At 41.3% G+C, this 22879-nt stretch overlaps 1 protein-coding gene across 1 annotated transcript in view; it reads right to left on the minus strand.

The window, feature by feature from the left end:
* The window catches only part of Gramd1c (GRAM domain containing 1C), a 77439-nt gene that overhangs the window by 51096 nt on the left and 3464 nt on the right, over positions 1–22879 (minus strand). The window contains exons 2-3 of the mRNA XM_005345006.3: positions 21922–22071; positions 8958–9042 (exon numbers count right to left, since the gene is read on the minus strand). Of these exons, the coding sequence (XP_005345063.1) occupies positions 8958–9042; positions 21922–22071 (235 nt within the window). The remainder of the gene's footprint in view (positions 1–8957; positions 9043–21921; positions 22072–22879) is intronic.

Raw genomic sequence — 22879 nt, forward strand, 5'->3', positions numbered from 1 at the left:
TCACAGAGATCTGCCTTCCTATGTCTTCCAAGTGCTCAGACTAAAGGAATGTACCACAATACCCAGGTTATAAGAATAAAACAAACAAAAAAAAACCCTACAATGTCAGGAAATACAGGCTTCCAAATATTCCATTTTGTTGCAATGGTCACTAAACACACAGTAATGCAGACCTTACTAGACATAAAAAAAGATTCCTTAAAACAACATTTTAAAGATTTCTTTTATATTTGTTATTTAAATTACAAGAAAGAAAACCCTCTCCTTTTTTATTTTGTTGGCTTTTTACTTGCAACAACTAAAGAGTAAATATAAGTTGAAAAAGAGAAAAAGAACATGATCTGCTTCTCTCTGGGCAGACGGGGAGATGGACTTTCCTTTGGTTTTTCTTAGAGTATTTTCTTCTTATGATTTGTCAGTTCTTTTTTTAAAAAAATATGTATTTATTTATTTTTATTATGTATACAATGTTCTGTCTGTGTGTATGCCTGCAGGCCAGAAGAGGGCACCAGACCTCATTACAGATGGTTGTGAGCCACCATGTGGTTGCTGGGAATTGAACTCAGGACCTTAGGAAGAGCAGGCAATGCTCTTAACCGCTGAGCCATCTCTCCAGCCAGACTTGTCAGTTCTTTTGTTTTTTTGTTTTTTGGTTTTTTTTTTTTTGTTTGTTTTTTGAGACAGGGTTTCTCTGTGGCTTTGGAGCCTGTCCTGGAACTAGCTCTCGTAGACCATGCTGGTCTCGAACTCACAGAGATCCGCCTGCCTCTGCCTCCCGAGTGCTGGGATTAAAGGCGTGCACCACCACCGCCCAGCAACTTGTCAGTTCTTTTCCTGATCCTTGAAGGTGATTTGAATCTTTTCAAAAAGCTAAACAGGCTTCTTGCCAGGTTCACAGCCCAGGGAAGTTTCTTCCAGGACCCAGGAGTCATCCGGGAAGCTGAAAACCTAATTTCACTGGCTTCCTGTCACAAAACCATCCGTCCGTCAGAAGATGTGTTTACCCTTCCAGTGGATCTTACCCTCCCTGCTGCCTTCCCTATTTACCAGGTAAGGTTGAGATGAATTACATGTGACACACGGAACTGTCAACTTAGTTTTATTTCTGGACTGGTCATCCTTTCTTCTTTTTTCTCTCTCCTTCCCTCCTTCCCTTTCTTCCTTCATTTCATACAGGTTCTCATATAGCCTAGCTAGGCTGACCCCAACTCACTTTGTAGCTAACAATGACCTTGAACCCTAATCCCCTGTCTCCACCCTCCACTGCTGGAACCACAGGACTGTATGACCACACCCAGTTTATCTGGTACTGAGGACAGAACACGTGAGGTGAGCACTCTACCCACTGAAGGCATCTTCGGCACCCAGCTGTATCTAAACTTTGGAAGCAACTAGTCAGTTCTATCTGCCTGTCAGTGTCTGTGATCTCACACACACCACCTCCTGAGTTTTGTTCTTATTTGTAGGCTTTGCTTTGTTACTGTTGTTGTTTTCAGACAGGGTCTAAGTGGCTCAAGTTGGTGGTGCACTCATTATGTGTCATAGGCCAGCCTGAAACTTGGTGTCCTCTGCCTCCAAATGCTAGACTTGCAGACATACATCACCATGGCTGGCTCACATTTTAGCTTATGTTTAACCAATAACAAATTGCTTTTTAAGAATGTACTCTTCTGCCTTTGTGGAGAGGTATTCTGAATTGGCAACAGATTTTGTACTGAATTATATGTCCTCAATACAACATTATCCTGTTTATACCTCAGTCCTGTTCACCTAGATAATCAGAGCACTCAAGATAAATTTTGGACAATAACATCTCCAAAAGAGAAGAATCTCCCAAACAAGTCTTTTAAAGAGTAAAAGTATGCATACCATTACTTTAAAAAAAAAAGCAATGCATATAAGTGGTGCAAGTTGGAAGAGATATTACCTAGAGGTGTGTTTATTTCCTTCCCCTTCTACAAACATCTTTTGAGATGACAAAGACAACATTTAATCAATTAAATTTAAGGGAGTGCTGAGGGTGGGGTAGGGAGGTACATTAGTAGACTCAAGGATTGTATACGGTTTAAGAAGACAGGAAAGCAGATGCCAATGAATAAACCCTCATATAAAATAAATGGATAAAGCCTGGGTTCCAAAATGGACAAGAGAAGGCTGCATTCTCATTCCCTACCTGTGCACAGAGGTGAGTTTGCAACAGGGTCAGGCATGCGGTAACTGACTGACAGGCTCCTGAGGCAGACCTTAGCCACACTCACCTCCTCTCCAAACACTGGCAGCACCAGTCCCCCAGCTTTAATATAAGAGAAACAGAAATGGTGGGACCACACGAAAATGGTGCAGCCTTTGGTGTGTGTTAGCGTCACAGCGTACAAGTCTCCTTTCAACAAGCAAGAATGGGAGGATGGTGTCATCCAAAGGCCGCATGTTCAAGGCTCAGTTCCCAGCCTGCGATACTACTTAGAGGTGACAGAACCCATGAACTGGGGGGGGGGGTGTATTGGGAGGAAATTGGGTCACCGTGATGTGGCAGCTTCATCCACTACCCCACTACACAGACACTGCAATAATTAACTGCTTCAACACAAGCCCCAAAGCAATGACAACATGGACCATGGATAAGAACATCTGAAACCAGGAGTTAAAATTAATTCTCCCGTTCTCTTCCAAGTTGATTATCTTGGTGTTTTGTCACTGGATAGAAGGTGGCTGTGAGACAGGTCAATCAGCATGCCTCTTTCCACTTTCCCACACACAAGAGTGCTCTTGGGTAAACGAGGTAGACGCCTCCAGAGGGAAACCACTCCAACTGTTCAGTCTCGTCCTGCATTCTCGGCCATAGACTACATAGCTCATATTCTTCCCATGTACAGTCTTCCTCACGCCAGCCTAGCCTTATCCTGACACTCAGACCCAGATCATTCCAAGGCTAAAACAACTTTTTAAAAATTTTTTTATTGATATTTATTGAGCTCTACATTTTTCTCTGATCCCCTCCCTGCCTCTCCCTCCCCTTCAGTCCTCCCCCAAGGTTCCCATGCTCCCAATTTACTCAGGAGATCTTGTCTTTTTATACTTTCTACTTCCCATGTAGATTAGATCTATATAAGTCTCTCTTAGTTCATATTGTTGTCTAAGTTCTCTGGGATTGGTTTGTAGGCTGGCTTTCTTTGCTTTATGTTTAAAACCCACTTATGAGTGAGAACATGTGATAATTGTCTTTCTGTGTCTGGGTTACCTCACTCAAAATAATGTTTTCTAACTCCATCCATTTTCCTGCAAAATTCAAGATGTCATTATTTTTTTCTGCTCTGTAGTACTCCACTGTGTAAATGTACCACATTTTTCTTATCCATTCTTCGATCAAGGGGCATTTAGGTTGTTTCCAGGTTCTGGCTATGACAAACAAAGCTGCTATGAACATAGTTGAGCACACGTCTTTGTGGCATGATTGAGCATCCTTTGGATATATACCCAAAAGTGGTATTGCTGGGTCTTGAGGAACGTTGTTTCCTAATTTTCTGAGAAATCGCCACACTGACATCCAAAGGGGTTGTACCAGTTTGCATTCCCACCAGCAATGCAGAAGTGTTCCCTTTTCCCCACAACCTCTCCAGCATAAGTTGTCATCAGTGTAAAACAACTTTTAAAATATGAAAAGAAAGAAAACTTAAGTTTTTCCAATGTCTAATTTGGGTAATCTGTTACTTCAAAGTTGACTACAACTACCTGTGGAAACATCTGGGCAGACTGGATACACTTCTGACTAATAAAACCCAAGGGGCGTGGGGCTGGAGAGATGGCTGGGTGGTTAAGAGTACTCGTTGTTCTTGCAGAGGACCTGGGTTCTGTACCCAGTACACAGAAAGCAATTAACCCCAATTTGAGAGGATTTTTTTTAAGGAAATGTTATTTTAAGGTGTGTTGCTTTTATGCTGCATTTGTTAAACGCTGTGAAGCTGTGATTCTTTGCCTGTCTAAAACACCTGATGGTCTAATAAAGAGCTGAACAGCCAATAACGTGGCAGGAGCAAGGATAAGCAGGGCTGGCGAGCAGAGAGTATAAACAGAATAAAAAACAAGGAAGAGGTGGAAGAAGAGAACAGGGAGAGGAGGACACCAGTGGCCAGTCACCCAGCTACACAGCAAACCACAGAGAAAGAAGTAAGAAAAGTATTCAGAAATACAGAAAGATAAAAGCCCAGAGGTAAAAGGTAGTCAGGATAATTTAAGTGGCAAGAAACAAGGTGCACTAAGGCCAGGCATTCAAGTCTAAGGATAAGCCTCTGCGTGTGATTTATTTGGGAAGCTGGGTGGTGGGACCCCCAAAAAACAAAAGCGTATAATATCAAACAGATTTGAAATCCTTTTCTGACCTCTACTATTATTAAGCACACACATGGTGACATACATGCAGATAAAACACACATACACATAAAACATAGGTTTCAATAAATTTCAATACATGCCCAATTCCTCTTTTTTTTTCTTTTCTTTTTTTGGTCTGTGTATCCCGGCTATCAAACTCACAGAAATCCACCAGGCTCTGACTCCTAAGTGCCAGGATTAAAGGTGTATACTACAACATCTGGTTCCCTTTCCCATGCCCTAGCCCCGCCCTACTCTAGCTATACTCATGGTGAGCTGGAAGCATTGAGGGTATTGATGTGCCTCATTGTATCCTTTTCCTACAGGTTGAATTCTGGCTCAAATGTAGTTATAGATTTTAATAAAGATTTCTTAGCTCGAGATTAGTAGAGAAAAAAAGAGAAGACTCAAATGAATATGAAGAGTAAAAAAAAAGTCATGTTATTGCAGACACTTGGAAATTTTCAAAGTTTATGGCCATGCCACCACAAATGCACTTGATTGTACAGCTAAGCAGGGTTGGACCCAGTTAGTACTTGAAAATTTTTCTACAGGATAACTAGAATAGCTGTAATTTTGCACTTATGCTTAAGATAAATAGACTAACAATCTAAACACAAGGACTGCATCTATCAAAGGAGGTCATAAGCCCTTAAAATAGGGCTACCAGTGTCCAGGACCAAATGTTGGTTAATTAGCATGGACGCATCTGGAAATGTTCTCATCGGTGACCCTAGTACTTTACCCATCTGTATTAGATGTTAGGCAGGGAATAACGTTGGCTAAGTCAGTTTTATCAATACTCAAGGGTCAGCTGAAATATTTCAAAAACTCTCTTCTGGCATAAGTATGGAGAGCAAGAGCTGAGTTGACCGTAACTTTAGGTACGACTCGGCTCCCTAGGTCATAGCTGCTGCCACTGCCGCCACCTCTTCTTCTTCAGTCACTAATGACTTTCACCAAATCCAAACGACTAATTTCCAGCCCTGTATTTTCTTTATTTTTATTGTATGTGCATTGGTGTTTTACCTGTATGCATGTCTATAGGAGGGGGTCAGATCCCCTGGAGACAATTGTGAGTAGCTATGTGGGTGCTGGGAGTTGAACCCTAGGTCCTCTGAAAGAGCAACCAATGCTCTTAAATACTGAGCTGTGTCATTTTTTGAGATAGGGTCTCTCACTGAACCTGGGGTTCATTGATTGATCTAGGAAAACTGGCCATGAGCTCCACTGTTTTGCTTGTCCCTGCCCCCCTTGCTGGGGTCACAGAAGGGAGAGCAATCATCACAATGGCTTTTATGTGGGCTCTAGGCTTCAGACTCAGGTTCTTGCACTTATTCAGCAAACACTTCACCAACAGAGCCATCCCTCCAGCCCCTAACCTTCTGAAACTTATTACCTAAATATGCTTGGGATTCTGGAAGATTGTTGCTCCTCCATAACTGTTTAATTATTCAAGCATTTATTCATTGCAATATGGTCTCATGGATATTTATTTGATTCTTCAGGTTTTTAGCCCAAATCATTGTTATTTTGTTGCTGAAGATATTCTAACTTTGAACATCAGCAGCTATTTCAAGTTGTTGCCTGCTTTCATTTTCTTAACCCACTGTTGGTACTGTAACAATAACATGCTTCATCCTCACTGGTCTTGAGTGTCTCAGTTAGGGTTTCTATTTCTGTGAAGAGACACCAGGACCATGGCAACTCTCATAAAGGAAACCACTTAATCGGGGCTGGCTTACAGTTTCAGAGGTTACAGTATCATCATGAAGACTGACATGGGACTGGAGACGGAGCTAGGAGTCCTACCTCCATATCAGAAGACAGCAGGAGCCTGTGTACTGGGTGTAGATTGAGCTTGTGAAACCTCAAAGCCTGCCCCCACGGTGACACACTTCCCCCAACAAGGCCACACCTCCTAATAGTGCCATTACCTATGGGCCAAGCATTCAAGCACATGAGTCTATAGGGACCATACTTATTCAAACCACCACACTGCTCCAGCAGTTTCTGCAGGAAGAGTGGTGCTTAAGAAACCGAGATATGAATTTTAGACACATTCCTTGCTACTAGAGTCTCAGCAGAAAGTGACAGGGAATAGACAGCTGGAGTCACGTCTCCATAGCCATGGGTTCTACCTCCTCAAATTAAGTCACAAAGGTAAGTTTAAAATGTTTCTTTTTAAAAGAACTATATCTGTACTAAACATGCATAAAATTTTTTCAGGCTACTATTCCCTAAAAACTACACATAACACCATTTACATATTATTTACATTGTGTGAGGCACTACTAGTTATCCAGAGGTGATTTAAACATTTAAAGGAATGTTCCATGTAAATGCTATACTATTTTACACAAGGGATTGAGTATCCATGGACCTTGGAAGTAGACTTCCTGGATCCAATTTCCTGCAACTGTTGGGGAATATTGTTTTAGAGGTTTATAACTAAGAATACACTTCCATGTGATTTCTTTGGGAGCTGGGTTGCAGGCCCCCCCAAAAAGCTTAAAGAATAAGACATCACACAACAGGCAACTACTTACAGCAACCCACTCTTGATGGAATCATTGCACTCATTTAAGGCATGGTTTCATCGTCATGATTAGCATTCTATCCTGGCATGTCCCCGATACACTGGTTATTATTAAAATTTTTAAGCAACCAAGTTTCTCAACAAAGATGTGACCCATGAACATTCATGTAACCACCACCCTGATGCCATGTAACCAATGAACACTCATGTAACCGCCACCCTGATGCCATGTGACCCATAAACACTCATGTAACCACCACCCAAATCCCATACAGAACCATCCCAACACCACAAAAGTTCCCGGGTCAGCCACTCTCCCCTTTATATCTGAAATATCTACAGTAAACATGTTTATTGTACCAGTCAGAAAAAAAATGCACACACACACACACACACACACACACACACACACACACACACACACACACAATACTGTATAAGACAAAACACTAGTAGCCAGATTATACAGACAGAAGGGTCGCTCTTTTTCTCTGCACTTTCCTAGGTGGCTTTCCAGTTTCACAATGAGTATTTTCCACTACACAATGAAATTAATATCTTTCAAAAAGGGTACATGCATGGTGGTAACACACCTGTAATCCTTGTACTTGGGAGGTAGAGGCAGGAGGATAGCTCCAAGTTTAAGGCCAGCCATTCCAGGCCAATCAGGAGTACATAGCAACACCCTGCCTCAACAAAATAAAGCAAGGTCAGAGTGAAAAGGGTACATTTTAGAACTATTTCTATGAAAAGCATTTGGCTTTAAGTGGGAGGCTAGCAAGGAACATTGGAAACATAGCAAAAGAGTAATAATTGTCTTTAACAATTAACATTCCATTATAATGAAGAGACAACTACCTCTCTGTTCCCTCTAAACCCTTCCATACCCTACCACCCCTTTTCCGTCAATTTCATATTTAAATTTTTTTATCATAGGAATATCTTTCTTCCATTGGGTGTGGTGGCAATTGTCTGTGATCATAGCACTTGGGAGGTGTGGCATTCAAAATCATCCTCAGATACACACTGAGTCTGAGACCAACCTAGGTACACCAGACCTGATTTCATTCCCCAGAAGTCATACAAACCTGGATGTGGGGTCTGGAGCAATGGCTCTGAGGTTAAGAGCACTGGCTTCTCTTCCTGAGGACCCAGGTTCGACCCCTAGCACCTACATGGTGACTCATACTCACCTGTAACTCCAGTTCTAAGGGATACAATGCCCTCTTTTGGCCTCAGATGGTGTGTGCGTGCTCACACACACACACACACACACACACACACAGAGCACAAGATACACATGCAGGCAAATACCTATACACACAAAAGTAATCAAGTTAAGTTCAATATTTAAATCTGAAGTTGAGTATGGTGATGTACTTGGAATCTTAGTGACGGGGAAGAAGACAGAAGGAATGCAATCAGCTGGGGAGCTTCCGGTTCAGAAAGAGACCCAGTCTCAAAACACAGGGTGAACTCATTTGAAGACATTCAACCTTGGCCCTGGCTTCCACACACATGTACCCTATATGCCAATGTACTTACAGATTTGTATGTACATACACAAATACACACAAGAAAGCATTTCTGTAGCAGAAATGACTAAACCTGCTACCCCAAAGCCTACTATATACAAAAACTCAACATGAACCATAACATGAATAATGGCTTATTCCTAAATGTATTCCTAGAACATTCTTATTAAATCGCTCTGTCAGTACACATGTTGAAGAGTATATTTTTCTCAGCAGAGTTATTATATGATGAGTATCAAATCTAAATATTCATTACAAGTCATATATGGAAGTACCAGGAGAAACCATAAGGCACACTTCTTCTTCGTACATAGTATCTCTGAGGTCAGAAATCACTGTTCCCCTACCTAGACTTGGCTTAGCTTGTCTAACTGTAAACAGGACTCGGCTTTCTTTACAAAACTACAAGTAATGGTGGGACATCTCCTTAAGGTAGTCCCTCCCGCACAAAGCCCTAGCCATCTCTCCGTATGGTCGTTTGTTGTGCTTTTCTGCATCTGAGGGGCTCTGAGTACCTGCTATCAGTTTCTCGGAGTCGGGCAGGTGTGTGAATTGCTGTTTGTACTCTTCATTCCTGTCTTTATAGGTGGAACTCGAGATCTGAAACAATAAAAAGATTAGATTTCTGTTTACTTCCACTTGAAATAGCTTAGAAAACACATTCAGAGTGAAACTTGAAAATCGTTTACTTTCTGTCAACATTATGTCCTTATACAAAAGGAGCGCAAACATTTCCAGAGTCATCGGTGCAATAGTTCTGCGAATGCAGGACAGGCCATGCATGCAATCTGGCAGCTGTGTTGACAGAGGAGGCGGGGCTGATGTGGAGAAAGCAGAAAAGCTGTGTTTGAAGTAAAAGGGAAAACCCTAAAGTCATCTGGGCAGACTGAGGGTACGGTCCCAACTGGAACAAGCCAAGTGGAGATTAGCAAGGGCCTTGGTGGAGAAATCTAGAAGGAAATGAGGCCATGTGGGCTTGACACTGTCCTGACCAAACAGCAGCAGATCTGAGCAGACGCCAGAGATGGCCTGAGCCGCCCACACATTCCTGCCTAGTGACATGAGAGATATGAGAAGCCATAGAAACTGAGACAATTGAGAAGATCTTGAACTTTGACCACATTACCTAATTACACACAGGTCTGCTTTGGACCTTTGTATTTGAGCTCACCGTTTAGTAAGCACTGACCAATACATAGGGCGACTCCTAGAAAGTCAGCCTTAAAAAGAAAAGAAAATCACTGATAAATACCGCAGAGATATTCGTTCCCACACACCATAGGACAAACCCAGATTTACGCTGAGTTCTTAAGTAAACACAATCAACAATGACAAGTCTTTGGGCAGGGAGAATGCAATCAAAATCCAGAATGCTTCTGAGGCAGATGAGTAGGGCAGAGAGCAAGGCCCAGAAGGCCTCACGCACAACCTTACTAAACTGATGTGGAAAAGGCGCTCTGGAAAGGAGGAATGCTCGACTCCCCAGCTGAGGCGGACCGGAAGTGGTTCACGCCACCGAAACAAGCGCAGTGCAGAGGCCTCCAGAGTCTCCGCAGACAATCCAGGGCTTGCACTGCTACTAAATCTCACCCCAAATGGTGGGTGTATATACATATATACATGTACACACATACATATATAATATAATATAACACACACCACATGGAATTCTATGTAGAACTACACGCAGCAAATTATACACAGAAAAGCGTGGTTCCTTTGTGAAACAGTACCTTCAAACCTGCCCCAGCCTGCCTTCTCCTTCTGAAGCTCATCTTTCTTTAAATTCTCTTACTTTGCTTGCTACTATCTAACCGTCTCTGGTGAATTCTTTGTAGCAGGCCTCAAGATCTGAGCCTGGAGATAACCCTCTTATCTCCACTATCACTAACACTATCAGAATTATCCAACTGGCAATAAAGATTATAAAACAGGAGGAGCAGCAGGAAAGAGAAAGTCAGCAGGCAATAAAAACAATCTTTGATGGTTCTGGGCATTGGATTTAAGAGTTTAGGACCTCAAAGAAATGATCAACCAACTGTTCAAAGAACTAACGAAAACCACGTTTGATGAATTTAGGGGTTTTCCTAGCTCCAACCGCCAACTGGACAGCTTAGAGGCACCTGAGATGAAAGCCTCAGTTGAGGTAAGGCCGAGATTAAATTGGCCTGTGGGCATGTCTGTGAAGGATTAGCTTGATGATGAATTGATGCAGGAGAGCCCAATCCACTGTGGGCAGCACTGTTCCCAGTCAGGTGGCCCAGTGGTTCTAAGATAAACTGAGCCTGAGCCAGAGCACAGGGCAGCAAACTGCTTTTCATGGTCTCTGCTTTGAGCTCCTGCTTGAGTTCCTGACCTCAATGATAAACCTGAAAGTAGAAGTCAAATAAAGCCTTCTGTCCCAAAGCCGTTTTTTGGTCATGGTGTTGTCACAGTGACAGAAAACTAGAGCAGGGGTAAAGGTCCTTGTCTCTAAGCTTGGTGACCTGAGCTCAATAGCCAGGACCCAGAAGGTGGAAGGAGAAAACAGAGTCCCACAGATTGTACTCTGGCCTCCACATACAAGCTTACAAACATACACGCACGATCATTCATGCACATACATGTACAACTTAAAATATTTAAGTGTGTGTAATTTTAAAATTAAAATAATAGTCTAAAATATTTGACAAAGAAATAAAAAATGGAGCATAGAGGAGCAAATATAATATGAAACATAAGCAACAGACAATAAAATGTCTATTTTAAGTCTAACTATATCCTATGTATTAGTATAATCAGACTACATAACAGAGGTTAGGATGAAAGGGGGAAAAGCAAAGGCCTAGAATGATCTAAATGCCATGGTCCAAGAACTCAGAAGAGAAAAAATACATTTTTAAGTTAAAAAAGTAGTAACAAAAAGAATAATTTTTTTATTGAAACACACATACAAAAAAAAAACAATAGGACATATAAATGAGGAAGAGATCATTCTTTTAATACACCCAACTAAACTATCAAGACTGATGAAGAAAAGCAAAGAGAGAATATATGAATTATTAATTATTAAAAATAGGATAACACTTTAGACACTACAGAGCTCAAAGGAAATAAGGGGAAATCTACATACCCCTATAATATATAAATATATCACCTTGGAGGAACTCCCTGGTTCCCCAAAATATACCAACTACTACAACTCACTCATTATGAAATAGTTCATTTAAGTTGGCCCACAACCTACAAGAAAATTGAATATATAATTTCAAATTTCCCAAAACAGAAATCTCTAGTCCTAGTTGGTTTCACTGGAGAAATCGTCAATGTTTAAAAACTCAGTCCCAGCTCTGCACAATCCTTCCAAATATTAAATTATAAAAGAGCAAATCTCAATTCCTTGTGTGAAGCAAGTATTACTCTAATATCAAAACTGATAAGAAATATTACAAAGACAGAAAATGATAGAAAAATAGCCTCAGGAGTACAGATGCAAAAACCCTTAAAGTGCGAACAAATACCCTTCGGCGATATGAAAAAAAATGAGTAACACAGCATGACCCAGGGACCCATGACTGCTTAATAGGCAAAAGTTTATCAATGTGATCCACGGTATTAATCAGCTAAAAAGAAGAAAAACATCTTAGCTTTCACTTGATGAGGAGCTAATGTGTGAAACAGTCCAGTGCCAGCTCGTCCCTACAACAAGCCAACCCACCCCAAGGCGTCAACACAAAGGAACTTCCTCAACTTGAGATAAAACACTGTAAGGGTGAAAACATGAATTGAGATTTGTTCTTTTTAAATCTAAAATGTTGGAAAAGATTATGCAGAACTAGAACTTGATTTTTAAATATTTTAAGATTTCTCAGTGAAACCATCAAGGCTTTACCAAGTGTTCTGGGGTGTTGGTGTGTGCACAAGCACACACACACACACACACACACACACAGAGGCAATTTAATTTCCAGGGTTGGGGATATAGTTTCATGATACAGCATTTGCTTAGTTTATGCAATGACCTGGGTTCGATGCCCAGCACTAAACAAACAACACCCCTGACTCTCCAACACCTTAGTGTGTGAGAGAGTGCTCCCGAGTGCTCTGGTACTGTTGACAGGGAGTGGGTTAATTACAAGACAGTTGAGTTTTTACAAAGCTCATTTGCTCTCCTGTCCTTCTGCGTGGCCACAGGCTGACACAGAGACAAGCCGGATGCAGGATAAACAAGCAGAACCCCACACTGCAGTCTCACTGACCACAGACCCTCAGCCTGCAGACCCGGCTAGCTTCTGGAACTGAGACTTACTCTTTTCTTTATTCTTTTTATAAATGAGTTTGTCCATGGTATCATTATAGCTACACAAATAAAACTTTTTTTCTTATGATGATTTCTTATTAGACAAGTTTCTACCCAAAAGATTTTTATACAATTATTTTGATCTTATTCTTTTCCCCTCCCCAACTCTTTTTCTAATCCTTTCTACTTTCCTACCCACCCAACTTCACGTTTTCTCTCTCTCAAAAAACAAACAAACCTAAAAGAAAGTCAAAGAAACAAAAAACGAACAGACAGACAAGTACCAAAACAAGACTAAATAAAACGAAAAGAGCACAAAAAAACATGGAGTCAGTGTTTTTGTATCAGAACCCCCAAACCTTACTTAGCACAACTGACTCCATGATGGAAGAATGATGGAGGAGTTACTTTCATTTAATAAAGAAACTGCCTTGGCCCATTTGATAGGCCAACCCTTAGGTGGGTGGAGTAAACAGAACAGAATGCTGGGAGAAAGAAGCTGAGTCAGTCAGTCACCATGATTCTCCCACTCCAGAGAGATGCAGGTTAAGATCTTCCCTGGTAAGCCACCTCGTGGGCTACACAGATTATTAGAAATGGGTTAGATCAATATGTAAGAGCTAGTCAATAAGAGGCTAGAACTAATGGGCCAAGCAGTGTTTAAATGAATACAGTTTCCGTGTAATTATTTCAGGTAAAGCTAGCCGTGCAGGAGCCGGGCGGCCAGAACATAGCCCGCTGCTCCATATCTTCAACAACATACAAGCTATAAAACTCAGCATGTAGACAGAACCACCTGCCAAAATTAAAACAAAGACCTAATCCACCAAAGTCCACAGTTCTGGGGCAGTCTCTAAATGACTACCCTTGCCTTCTGGCTTCTGTAGGTCTGCTTCTGGCTGACTGCTCTTGCTAACTGAAGTGTGTCGACCCAGGACAGGGTGTTTACGCTTAGAAGCTCACCCTAAGGAAGGCTAGGAGACACTAGGATCCCCGACACCCTAAGGAAGACTCAGAGACACACTGGGATCCCCGACACCCCAAGGAAACCCCTGTCTGAGTAGTTTTCTCTGGTAGGTACTCCACAAAAGTTTTGTGGGGCCCGACTATGTCTGGGCATAGGGCCTGCTCTGGAGTGTGGTTGAAATGCACAGTGACACTCCATTGGTGAAAACTGATTTTTTTTTTCCTTTCCAAGCCCTCAAAAGATATTTTTTAATGGTAATGTGGGCATCCTTAAGGAGATAAGGTTTTAATAAGTTATGAATGCTTCCTCTCCTGGTCCTTTATTTCTTTGGACAACTACATGTCAAATTTAACACTGGAAGATCAGAACCAAAATCTAAAAGCCAGTGTGCCAGTCAGGTTTCTGCCAGTAAATTTGCAGGGAAGAGGGAAAGACACGGTTTCTACCCAGCCCTGGCTGTCCTGGAACTCACTCTGTACACCAGGCTGGCCTTGAACTCACAGAGATCTGCCTGCCTCTGCTTCGTGAGTACTGGGATTAAAGGCGTGAGCCACCACCCCTAGCCACTTATTTTTAATTATTGGAAGAGGAGTATGTATACCTAAGTGTAGGTACCAATGGATTTCCTGAAGATGGAAAACCATCCCCTTTGCTCCTCAAATGATTCTGTTCTCTCTCTCTCCTGCCTCCATCATTAGGGTCTTTTCAATGCAGCTGCTTGGGCTTCTTAGCTTATGTTACTTCTTCTTCCCTTTGATTTTCTCTGTTTGTTGATTTCTTTTATTGTTTTCATAGCTTTAGCAATACCTAATATAACATGATGCATTTGTTTATCTGTAAAATAGCCATCTCACACTCCAATGTAACCTCTAGGGTGGTTGGGGCACCATCTGTTTCACTTAGAGCATGATACATATCCAAGACACTCGAATGAATGAACAAGAGAATCTTTGCCGGTGTTCATTTGCTGTGTACATTAGCTGCTTCCGGTATAATGACTCTGCCATTACATATGCCAACTTAACATACTCCTTAAGTTGTTCTTTGGAAGGTTCGCTGAGCCTCCTGATTTTCAAAACCCTTGTTCATCTTCCATGTCCATCCCATCTTCTGAAACTCCCTTTGATGTCTGGTACATGTCCATTGTCCCTAATGTCTACAGCTGCTCTCTTGTCAGTGATACAATCTGCGTAATACACATAGTTCGACTCTTTCTTCAGCTTCGATTTCCCACTTCACCAATCGATCATTATTTCCGTGAACATGTGTTTTCCATATAGCCCTTGGATTTGTTGGTTTTCAAATCTGACTAGTGCTTGAAAATATATTAGCCATTTATGTTTTTATCTCTTTCTATTAAGTCCTTACTTGGAGATTCATTTTTTTCAGGTCTGCATAGCAAATCTAATGCTGTCCACCGAGCTACAATCTCCTCTACTACTCCATAGCTGTAGCCTATAAGTTTTGGAGCCCCAGTATGTCATTTATCAATTTTCCTCCTGCTCACTTGTAGAGTATTATACTCAATTCCCAAACTCTTGGGCAAAACTCACTCCCACCTCCACCTAAGCCCAGGTTTAGCTAGACAAGTTTCTTTGTTTTCAGTTTGAAGATGCAGATTTCCTTCCTTGCCAACGTTTCACAAAGAGACATATACTAACATAGAAAACAGCTAAGGAAGACACCCAACATCAACCTGTGGCCTTCACACCTGTATACTCAAGTGTGTGCATCCACACACATATTCATATACCAAACACACACATGCTCACACACAGTTTACAACACTGTACTCAGAATTTCTAGACAGTTTTATTAAAATGTTTATTTATGTTAAACAGCCCCCTCCTATTGCAAGAAATATTAATTCCTGTTAAATGTAAAGAATACTAGAAGATACCTCAATTTATAAAATAGTGCTCTGTGTGTATACATACTTATATATATTTTCTATTTGAAAATTACTATATATATATATAGTAATTTTCGAATAGAATTAACTTTCTTTTTTTCCCCTTTTTTCTTGTTTTGGTTTTTCAAGACAGGGTTTCTCTGTGTAACAGCCCCGGTTGTTCTGGAACTCTCTTTGTAGACCAGCCTGGCCTTGAACTCGCTGAGAGCTACCTGTCTCTGCCTCCCCAGTGCTGGGATTAAAGGTGTTCACCACCAGCACCCAGTTTAGAAATAAGTTTCTTAAAAACTATGAAACTGAAAGGCAACTTCATTCTGTTTTTAGGCCATCAAGTAAAACATAGCGTAGACTTTATAGGTTTGAATGAATATGGGCTGTGCTTGCCCTGGCACACAGGTGACTGAAGGGCAGCTTTTCCCCAAACTTGCCAACGTACATCACAAACACACTAATTAATCCTGTGGGGCCACTTTTGACAAAATATATAGCACACCATTAGCTACTCCTATGTGTGCCAAACACGCCAGAGCTGCGCTAAGTCTCAGCCCCACTTTTTAGTAGCAGAACTTAGCTGTGAGAATTCTGAGCACAACCACAAGTCAGGCAGGACAGAACTGAGCCTTGTAGCCTCTGAGACAATCAAGAATACACTGGACTGAGACCTAGAAGCTGCTTTCAAGCGTCTTCTATGCTAGTTATCATCTGAATATTTCAAGTATTTCAAGATGCAAAGGTTTTTATTCTTAAATGTTTTAGAGCAAAAAGAAAGACATAATTTGAATTCTAAGCACTTTTTAAATTCTCCTGCTTCATCTTTTTCCTGTTTCTCTTTCTAAATCAAATATCCAGTATTTACATCTCCTCTATTCTATGTATATAGTTAGGATTATTAAAATCGCAGTTGTTTAAAGAAAATATATAGACTTTAATTTTAGTTACAAATTTCAAAAAATAATTTTTTTCATTTTTAAAATAAAACCATCAATTAGACCAGCTAATAAGAAAATTATTATGCACAGGTGAAAAACATTTTCAAAGGGAAACTTAATGAAATATTGAAGTAAGAAAGGATGGTCAATGATCAACACCATATCCAAGAACTATTGTATCTAACAACCGGTTAAATTATGTCATCTTCCATGCGCACAGCACAAAATCCCAGAGGCCCCTTCCTACTCCCACTAGTGTCTAGAAGTGCACAGCACTAGGAGCTAACTAAACAAACAGACCAGCCGCAGATCTGTCTGTTTGTCCTCTGTGATTTCTAACCCACATAGGATACATCGTTATTTTAGTTCGTAAGGAAAAGTTAAACTATTTCATTCCTTTTGCCATATACCTTTCCCTAACAGGTAAAAGACAAAATGCATAAATATTTATTTGCCCATTAACTTCATTTTCAATCTCATTTGTTATCATTTTTGGTTTCATAGGGTATAAAAGTCAACAATAAAAGTCATTTCTCATATTCTAGGATTAAACATTGCAATTTTCACGAATAAAGAAATACATATAAGAGTCCTAGCTTTAATAGCTAGAGTTAAGTAGGAAACCTGGAGCGGTGGCTCTCACTGTCGACTATGGAGACTTAATCACACTGGTACCCTGCATCGGAACAATCTTACAAGAAAAGACAACCATTAGCCCCTCTGTTTAACTGTGTGCCTCTGACTGACCTAAGACACACTGGTGTTGTCAGTTATGACTCAATATCTGTTTACAACTGAAGTTGCATCCTAGGTCTACATCCCAGATCACCTACAGCCTCTCTCCAATGTCCTTTCCACCTAATTAATCTTACATCACACTTACATCACATGCCCTCTCAGTTCAGTACTGTAGGACAACCGCCTGCATGAATTAGTCTACATTTCTGATTTTCCTTAGTTCTTGAAACATCAAACTGTAAGAAGTTTGGGACCTGTTTACCAGACACCTTCTTGGAGCTGTCAGGGTAATGACAACAGGTCCTCCCATGGGTAGGAAGGGTGCCAGCTAGCCTGTCTCCCTGGAGATCAGCTGTAGTGCTGCATCCCCTGTGGGCCCGAGGGGTGAAATCAGAACTGTAGATGAAGGAAAGCTATGCTGCAGGGCTCAGGGCAGTCCACTTCTCCAGGGCTGGAGACACAGTACAGTCTTAGACACTGAGAGCACAGAGCTGGCTGGGGGTGGAATGTAGCACAGCGGGAGAGCATTTACTTAGCATTTGAAAGTCTCTGAGTTAGATTCAAAAGGAGGAAGTGAGGGAGCTGGAGAAAAGGTGTTTAAGAGCACCGGCTGCTCTTCCAGAGGTCCTGAGTTCAATTCCCAACAACCACATGGTGCCTCACAACCATCTGTAATGGGGATCTGATGCCCTCTTCTGGCACACAGATATACATGCAGACAGAGAACTCAAAATAAATAAATAAATAAATGAAAAAAAGGAGGAAATGAGGGAGGGACCAAGAGACTAAAAAAAAATCTTAGTCTTGCTGGGGAGAGACATCTTTGAACCTTCAGTGTGTGTTTTCCAGAGCAGTCTCTTGTACTAGTTCACTGTAGTTAGAAAGCCAATAGCAAACCAGAATACATTTGTATTTTCTATCCCATACTTCTTGGCCCTATGTTTGGTTCCTTTACAATTCATCCATTCCTTTATTAATTAAGCAGTCCTGTTGGTTCGAGGTATGGCGCTCAGTGGTAGACCACTGACCTAACCTAGGTTTTACTTCCATCCCTGAGAAAAAATAAATAAAATAAACTCATTAGAGTTTTTTGGTTTTTTTTTTTTGTTTTTTTTGTTTTTTTTGACAGGGTTTCTCTGTAGCTTTGGAGCCTGTCCTGGAACTAGCTCTTGTAGACCAGGCTGGCCTCAGACTCACAGAGATCCGCCTGCCTCTCCCTCCAGAGTGCTAGGATTAAAGGCACTACCACTGTGAGTGCTGGGATTAAAGGTGTTACCACTGCCCAGCTAGAGATGTATTTTTAAAGAGAGACAAATGTAACTTTTGTAAAGTAAACAGACACAGATCTGGATTCTTTGAGTCTGAAATGGCCCTGACTTTCTTGATTCTGGTTAAATACCAGGTCATGTGCCTCGTGGTCTTCCTCACGTTGATTTTAAATTCTGTGGGCTCTGCCTTCTTACAGTATTATATTAATATAATATATTATATAATTGTATATAATGAAGAACAGAAAAGAAACCAACATGATAGAGTCCATGGTAGAAACAGAGGGATTTAAGATGATTGGGAATAATCTCTTTCTGGCTTCTTTAAACGTCCTTTCTCTTGGTTACGGTACGGTTGTGCGCTGCACAAGTTTCTTCAACAGCGGATTATTTGTAGACTATATACACTGTAGTGGTTTCATGAGAATACAGGGACCTAAAAATTCCCATCTCCTGGTAATATTACAGCAGTCTTAATGCCACAGTGCAATACCCTGCTCTCCTCTCTGTGGCAAGGCTACTACTGCAAACAGGCCTGCTGAGCTGCCCGCTGTATGAAGATATGGCATGCATATCTGTGGACAGTGCATCATAATTGATCGGGATAAGGACGCTACATCATGTGGGCCTCTGTTAGGTCACTTCATGCTGGCTGCACAGCTACCATTGCTTTTCTTAGAATGTGGGTCAGCACTAAAAAGTCGTTTGGTTATACAGACTGTGGCCTTTGAATTAGGCAGCCCAAGTGACTATGCTACTTGAGTGTCTGCTGGCGTTCCTTGCTGCTTGATATTATTATCAAATAGTTACAACATCTTCAATGATCTAGTCAACTTATGTAAGCTTATTAAAATGTGGCAAGAGCACACTGAAAAATCTTCAGGTGAAGATGTGAAGAATTATTATATTCCTAGCTATGCCAACCCAAACTCCGGTTAACCTGGACAGGAGCTTTTATGTTTATTTCTCTGCTCTGGAATGTTCTGGTGTCTGGGTAAGGAGTCTCTGGAAAAGTCTCTAAAATCCCCGAGATGTTGTTTTGATCTTTAAGTTCATTCTACATGAATTTATGCAAAAATTCCTAAAACCGTGTATAATTAGCTTAAGAACCTAACCTGAGCCAGTGAAGACCTTTAATACTTTAAACCTGTGCTCTTCAGACTTTTAAATCTGTAAATCATCTGGACAACTCATGAAAATAAAGATTTCCATCCAGTGACTGAACCCAAGATGCTTCATTTTCTGCACATAGTAGAGTCGGTTCTGCTGTCCCTCCACACATGTGAAGCACAAGCATCCACTGTACACACATTCCCCCCTTTATTTCTAGACCCCTTTTTCTTAAAAAATAATTTATTATTGTTCCATGCGCATTTGTGTTTTGACTGCATATATGTCTGTGTGAGGGTGTCAAATCCCCTAGAACTGGAGTTCCAGACAGTTTTGAGCCACCATGTGGGTGCTGGGAATTGAACCCGGATGCCCTGGAAGAGCAACCAGTGCTATTAACCACTGAGGCATCTCTCCAGTCCCCTTTTATCCCGTTGCTCTTTTGATTTTCCATTGTTATTCTTTCTCTTGCTTTAAGTCATCCAAGAGTCACCATGGCTGTCTAACTCTGGAGAGAGCTATGAATTCTTAACATAATCCATAACATAAACCATAAAAATAAGGCTTAGGTGGACATTATACAGAGAGTGAGAGACTGTAGAGTAATTGGGAGGTCTCCATCAAATCCCTCCCCTCAGAGATCAGGGGAGAGCTATGAACCCCGAAGAAGGGAAGGCAGAAAGTATGTAAGAGTCAGAGGGGTTGGAGCACAACAAGAAAAGAAGACCCCATAAATCACCCTGAACAAAATGTTCAGTCTCACAGAGACTGAAGCAGCCACACAGGCCCTGCGTGGGTCGGCACCAGCTCCTCTGTGTTTCTATTGTGGCTTCTAGTTTAGTGTTCTTATGGGACTCCTGAGTGTGCGAACAAGCAGGTCTCTGACTCGTGGGCCTTCTCTTGGGCTCCTTTCCTTCTGTTAGTTGTCTTGTCCAACATTGCTGTGATCACTGTTGCCTTATCCTATTACATTTTATCTTGTTCTATTTTATTATCATCCCTTAGAAGCCGTTCTTTTCTAATGAAAGAAGGGAAGTGGATCCAGATGGGAGAGAGGGGAGAGGAACTAGAAAGAGTGGAGGGAGAGGAAACCATAAACCGGATATATTATATGAGAAAAATCTGTTTTCAATAAGAGGGAAGAGAAATAGGAGAAAAAAAAAAAAAACAGACGCCCAGGGCTAGCCCTTGCTGCATAGTAAATAGGAGGAGAGCCTAGGCTCTACAGGATGCTAGCTCTTCAAAAATAAAAGGTTTTGAATGACATGTATTTTTTTCTAAGTGACCAAGAATGATACAACTGCTCTAAGTGACATGTTTAGTTGCTGCTATTTTAGTGTATTTCTTAGCAATTACATGTTTTCCTTAGGTTATAGCTCAACAAAAATTAAAAATAACCCTATGTTGTTAAGTGTCTTAGTAGGAAGTAACAGCTTGCTGGCTGTGTGAAGAGTCAACACCACCCATGTGCTGGCCGTTAATTACAAAGAGGATGACAGCCTGTGTACCAACCTTCAGAACCTGCTAAAACACCATGGCCTTTGTAAGTCTATCCTCAAGGATACAGACTATCCAAGAAGTCGGGTTTCCGATAAACCAAGGCTGGGACTACCGGTGCCGTGCAGTGCCTGTTAAACCCACTTCCAGTTGTGAGGCATTATATTTCTATCCAATACCAGAATCCTCACAGGAAATGCCGGCTTTAGAAGGAGGTCCATTAAAATAACAAATGTCGGCAGTCACACCGTGACAGACAGACGTCTACTTCTCGAAGACTCTACAATCTCAGTGCGCCCACAGGGAAGTCATAGTCTCTGTTTATGTGGGGAAACTGGAAGGATAACAGCGTTGCACTTCAAATGGATCTGAAGCTCCTAACTTAAAAACCCATCTTCTAGCCATTACACACTGCCGAGCGTTCCTTGTTCAGCCGCCTTTGCCACAGGAACTGAGTCCTTAAGTGAAAATTACATAAAATAGCTTGTTTCTCAGTAAGACTTAGAAACAGTTTATGCAATGCTAGCTTCTTGCCAATGCGGCTGATAACACTAAGTATAATCCAATTGTGTGGCAGTGTTTTCTCAAGGAAACCGAAACGAACCATCGTACGCCATCAATCAGACAACAGCGCCTTTTAGTGGCCATATGAAAAAACAACGAGAAATGTCTTTGGGTCTCTAAAGTCACAACATCTAAAATCTAGATGCTAATCATGAAGGATTATATAAACTGTTGGGGAATTAAAGAGAATTTGTAGTCAAGATTAAAGACCCTACCCAGAAGCTCCAGTCACCGCTCCAATTATGTGTGCTCGGTCCTTGCTTTTTGGTTGGCACTGTATCATTCTCATCCACAACAGGGCTAGGATTTTCCTCAGTCTCTTCCTGTAGCTCCGTGGCAAGGCTTGAATCTCCTTCATTTACTACCTGCAAATAAATGACAACAATTTATTTATTGACAAATGATATTTTGAAAGAAAAACATGTTCCAAATACATAAATTACTTCTAAAATTCATGTATTTATTTTATTTGTTGTTGTTGCTGCTGTTGTTTCAAGATAGGGTTTCTCTACATAACAGTTCTGGCTGTCCTGGAACGCACAGAGATCAGCCTGCCTTTGCCTCCTAAACGTTGTGTTTAAAGGTATGTGCCAACACTGCCCAGCTAAAGTTCATTTGATTTAAGCTTTCTGTTTAAAAATATTTGTGTGTGTGTGCAAGTGTGTATAAGTGTAAGCCATGAGTGCAAGTCAAGTTAGAAAACAACTCCCAAGGGTCAGTTCTCTGCTTCCATCATATGTGTCCCAGGGATTGAACTCACATCGCCAGGCTTGAGGGTAACCATGTTTACCCTCAAACACTAAATCATCCCACCGGTCCCATACGTGAATTTCTAAAGAAAAAAATATCAAGCACTTAGAAGATGGAAATCAGGGATGAAGAGATAGCTTAGTTGACACAGTGCTTCCTGAACAAGAATGAGGACCTGGGCTAAAATCCCCAGCACCTACATAGAAGTTGAGCATGTGCCTGGTGCAGGGAGGGGGTGCAACAGTGGCCAGTAAACCTTGTTGAATCAGTGAGCTCTGTGTTCAATGAGAGAGCTTTACCAAAAAATCACATGGGGAGTGACTAAGGCAGGCACGCCACATGGACGCTTACACGTATGCACACACCAGGAACACATGTATGCACACAAAGACAGAAACTAATGTTTTACTTCCACCATTCACC

This window comes from Microtus ochrogaster, chromosome 2 (assembly GCF_000317375.1).
Source record: "Microtus ochrogaster isolate Prairie Vole_2 chromosome 2, MicOch1.0, whole genome shotgun sequence".
Classification (NCBI taxonomy): domain Eukaryota; kingdom Metazoa; phylum Chordata; class Mammalia; order Rodentia; family Cricetidae; genus Microtus; species Microtus ochrogaster.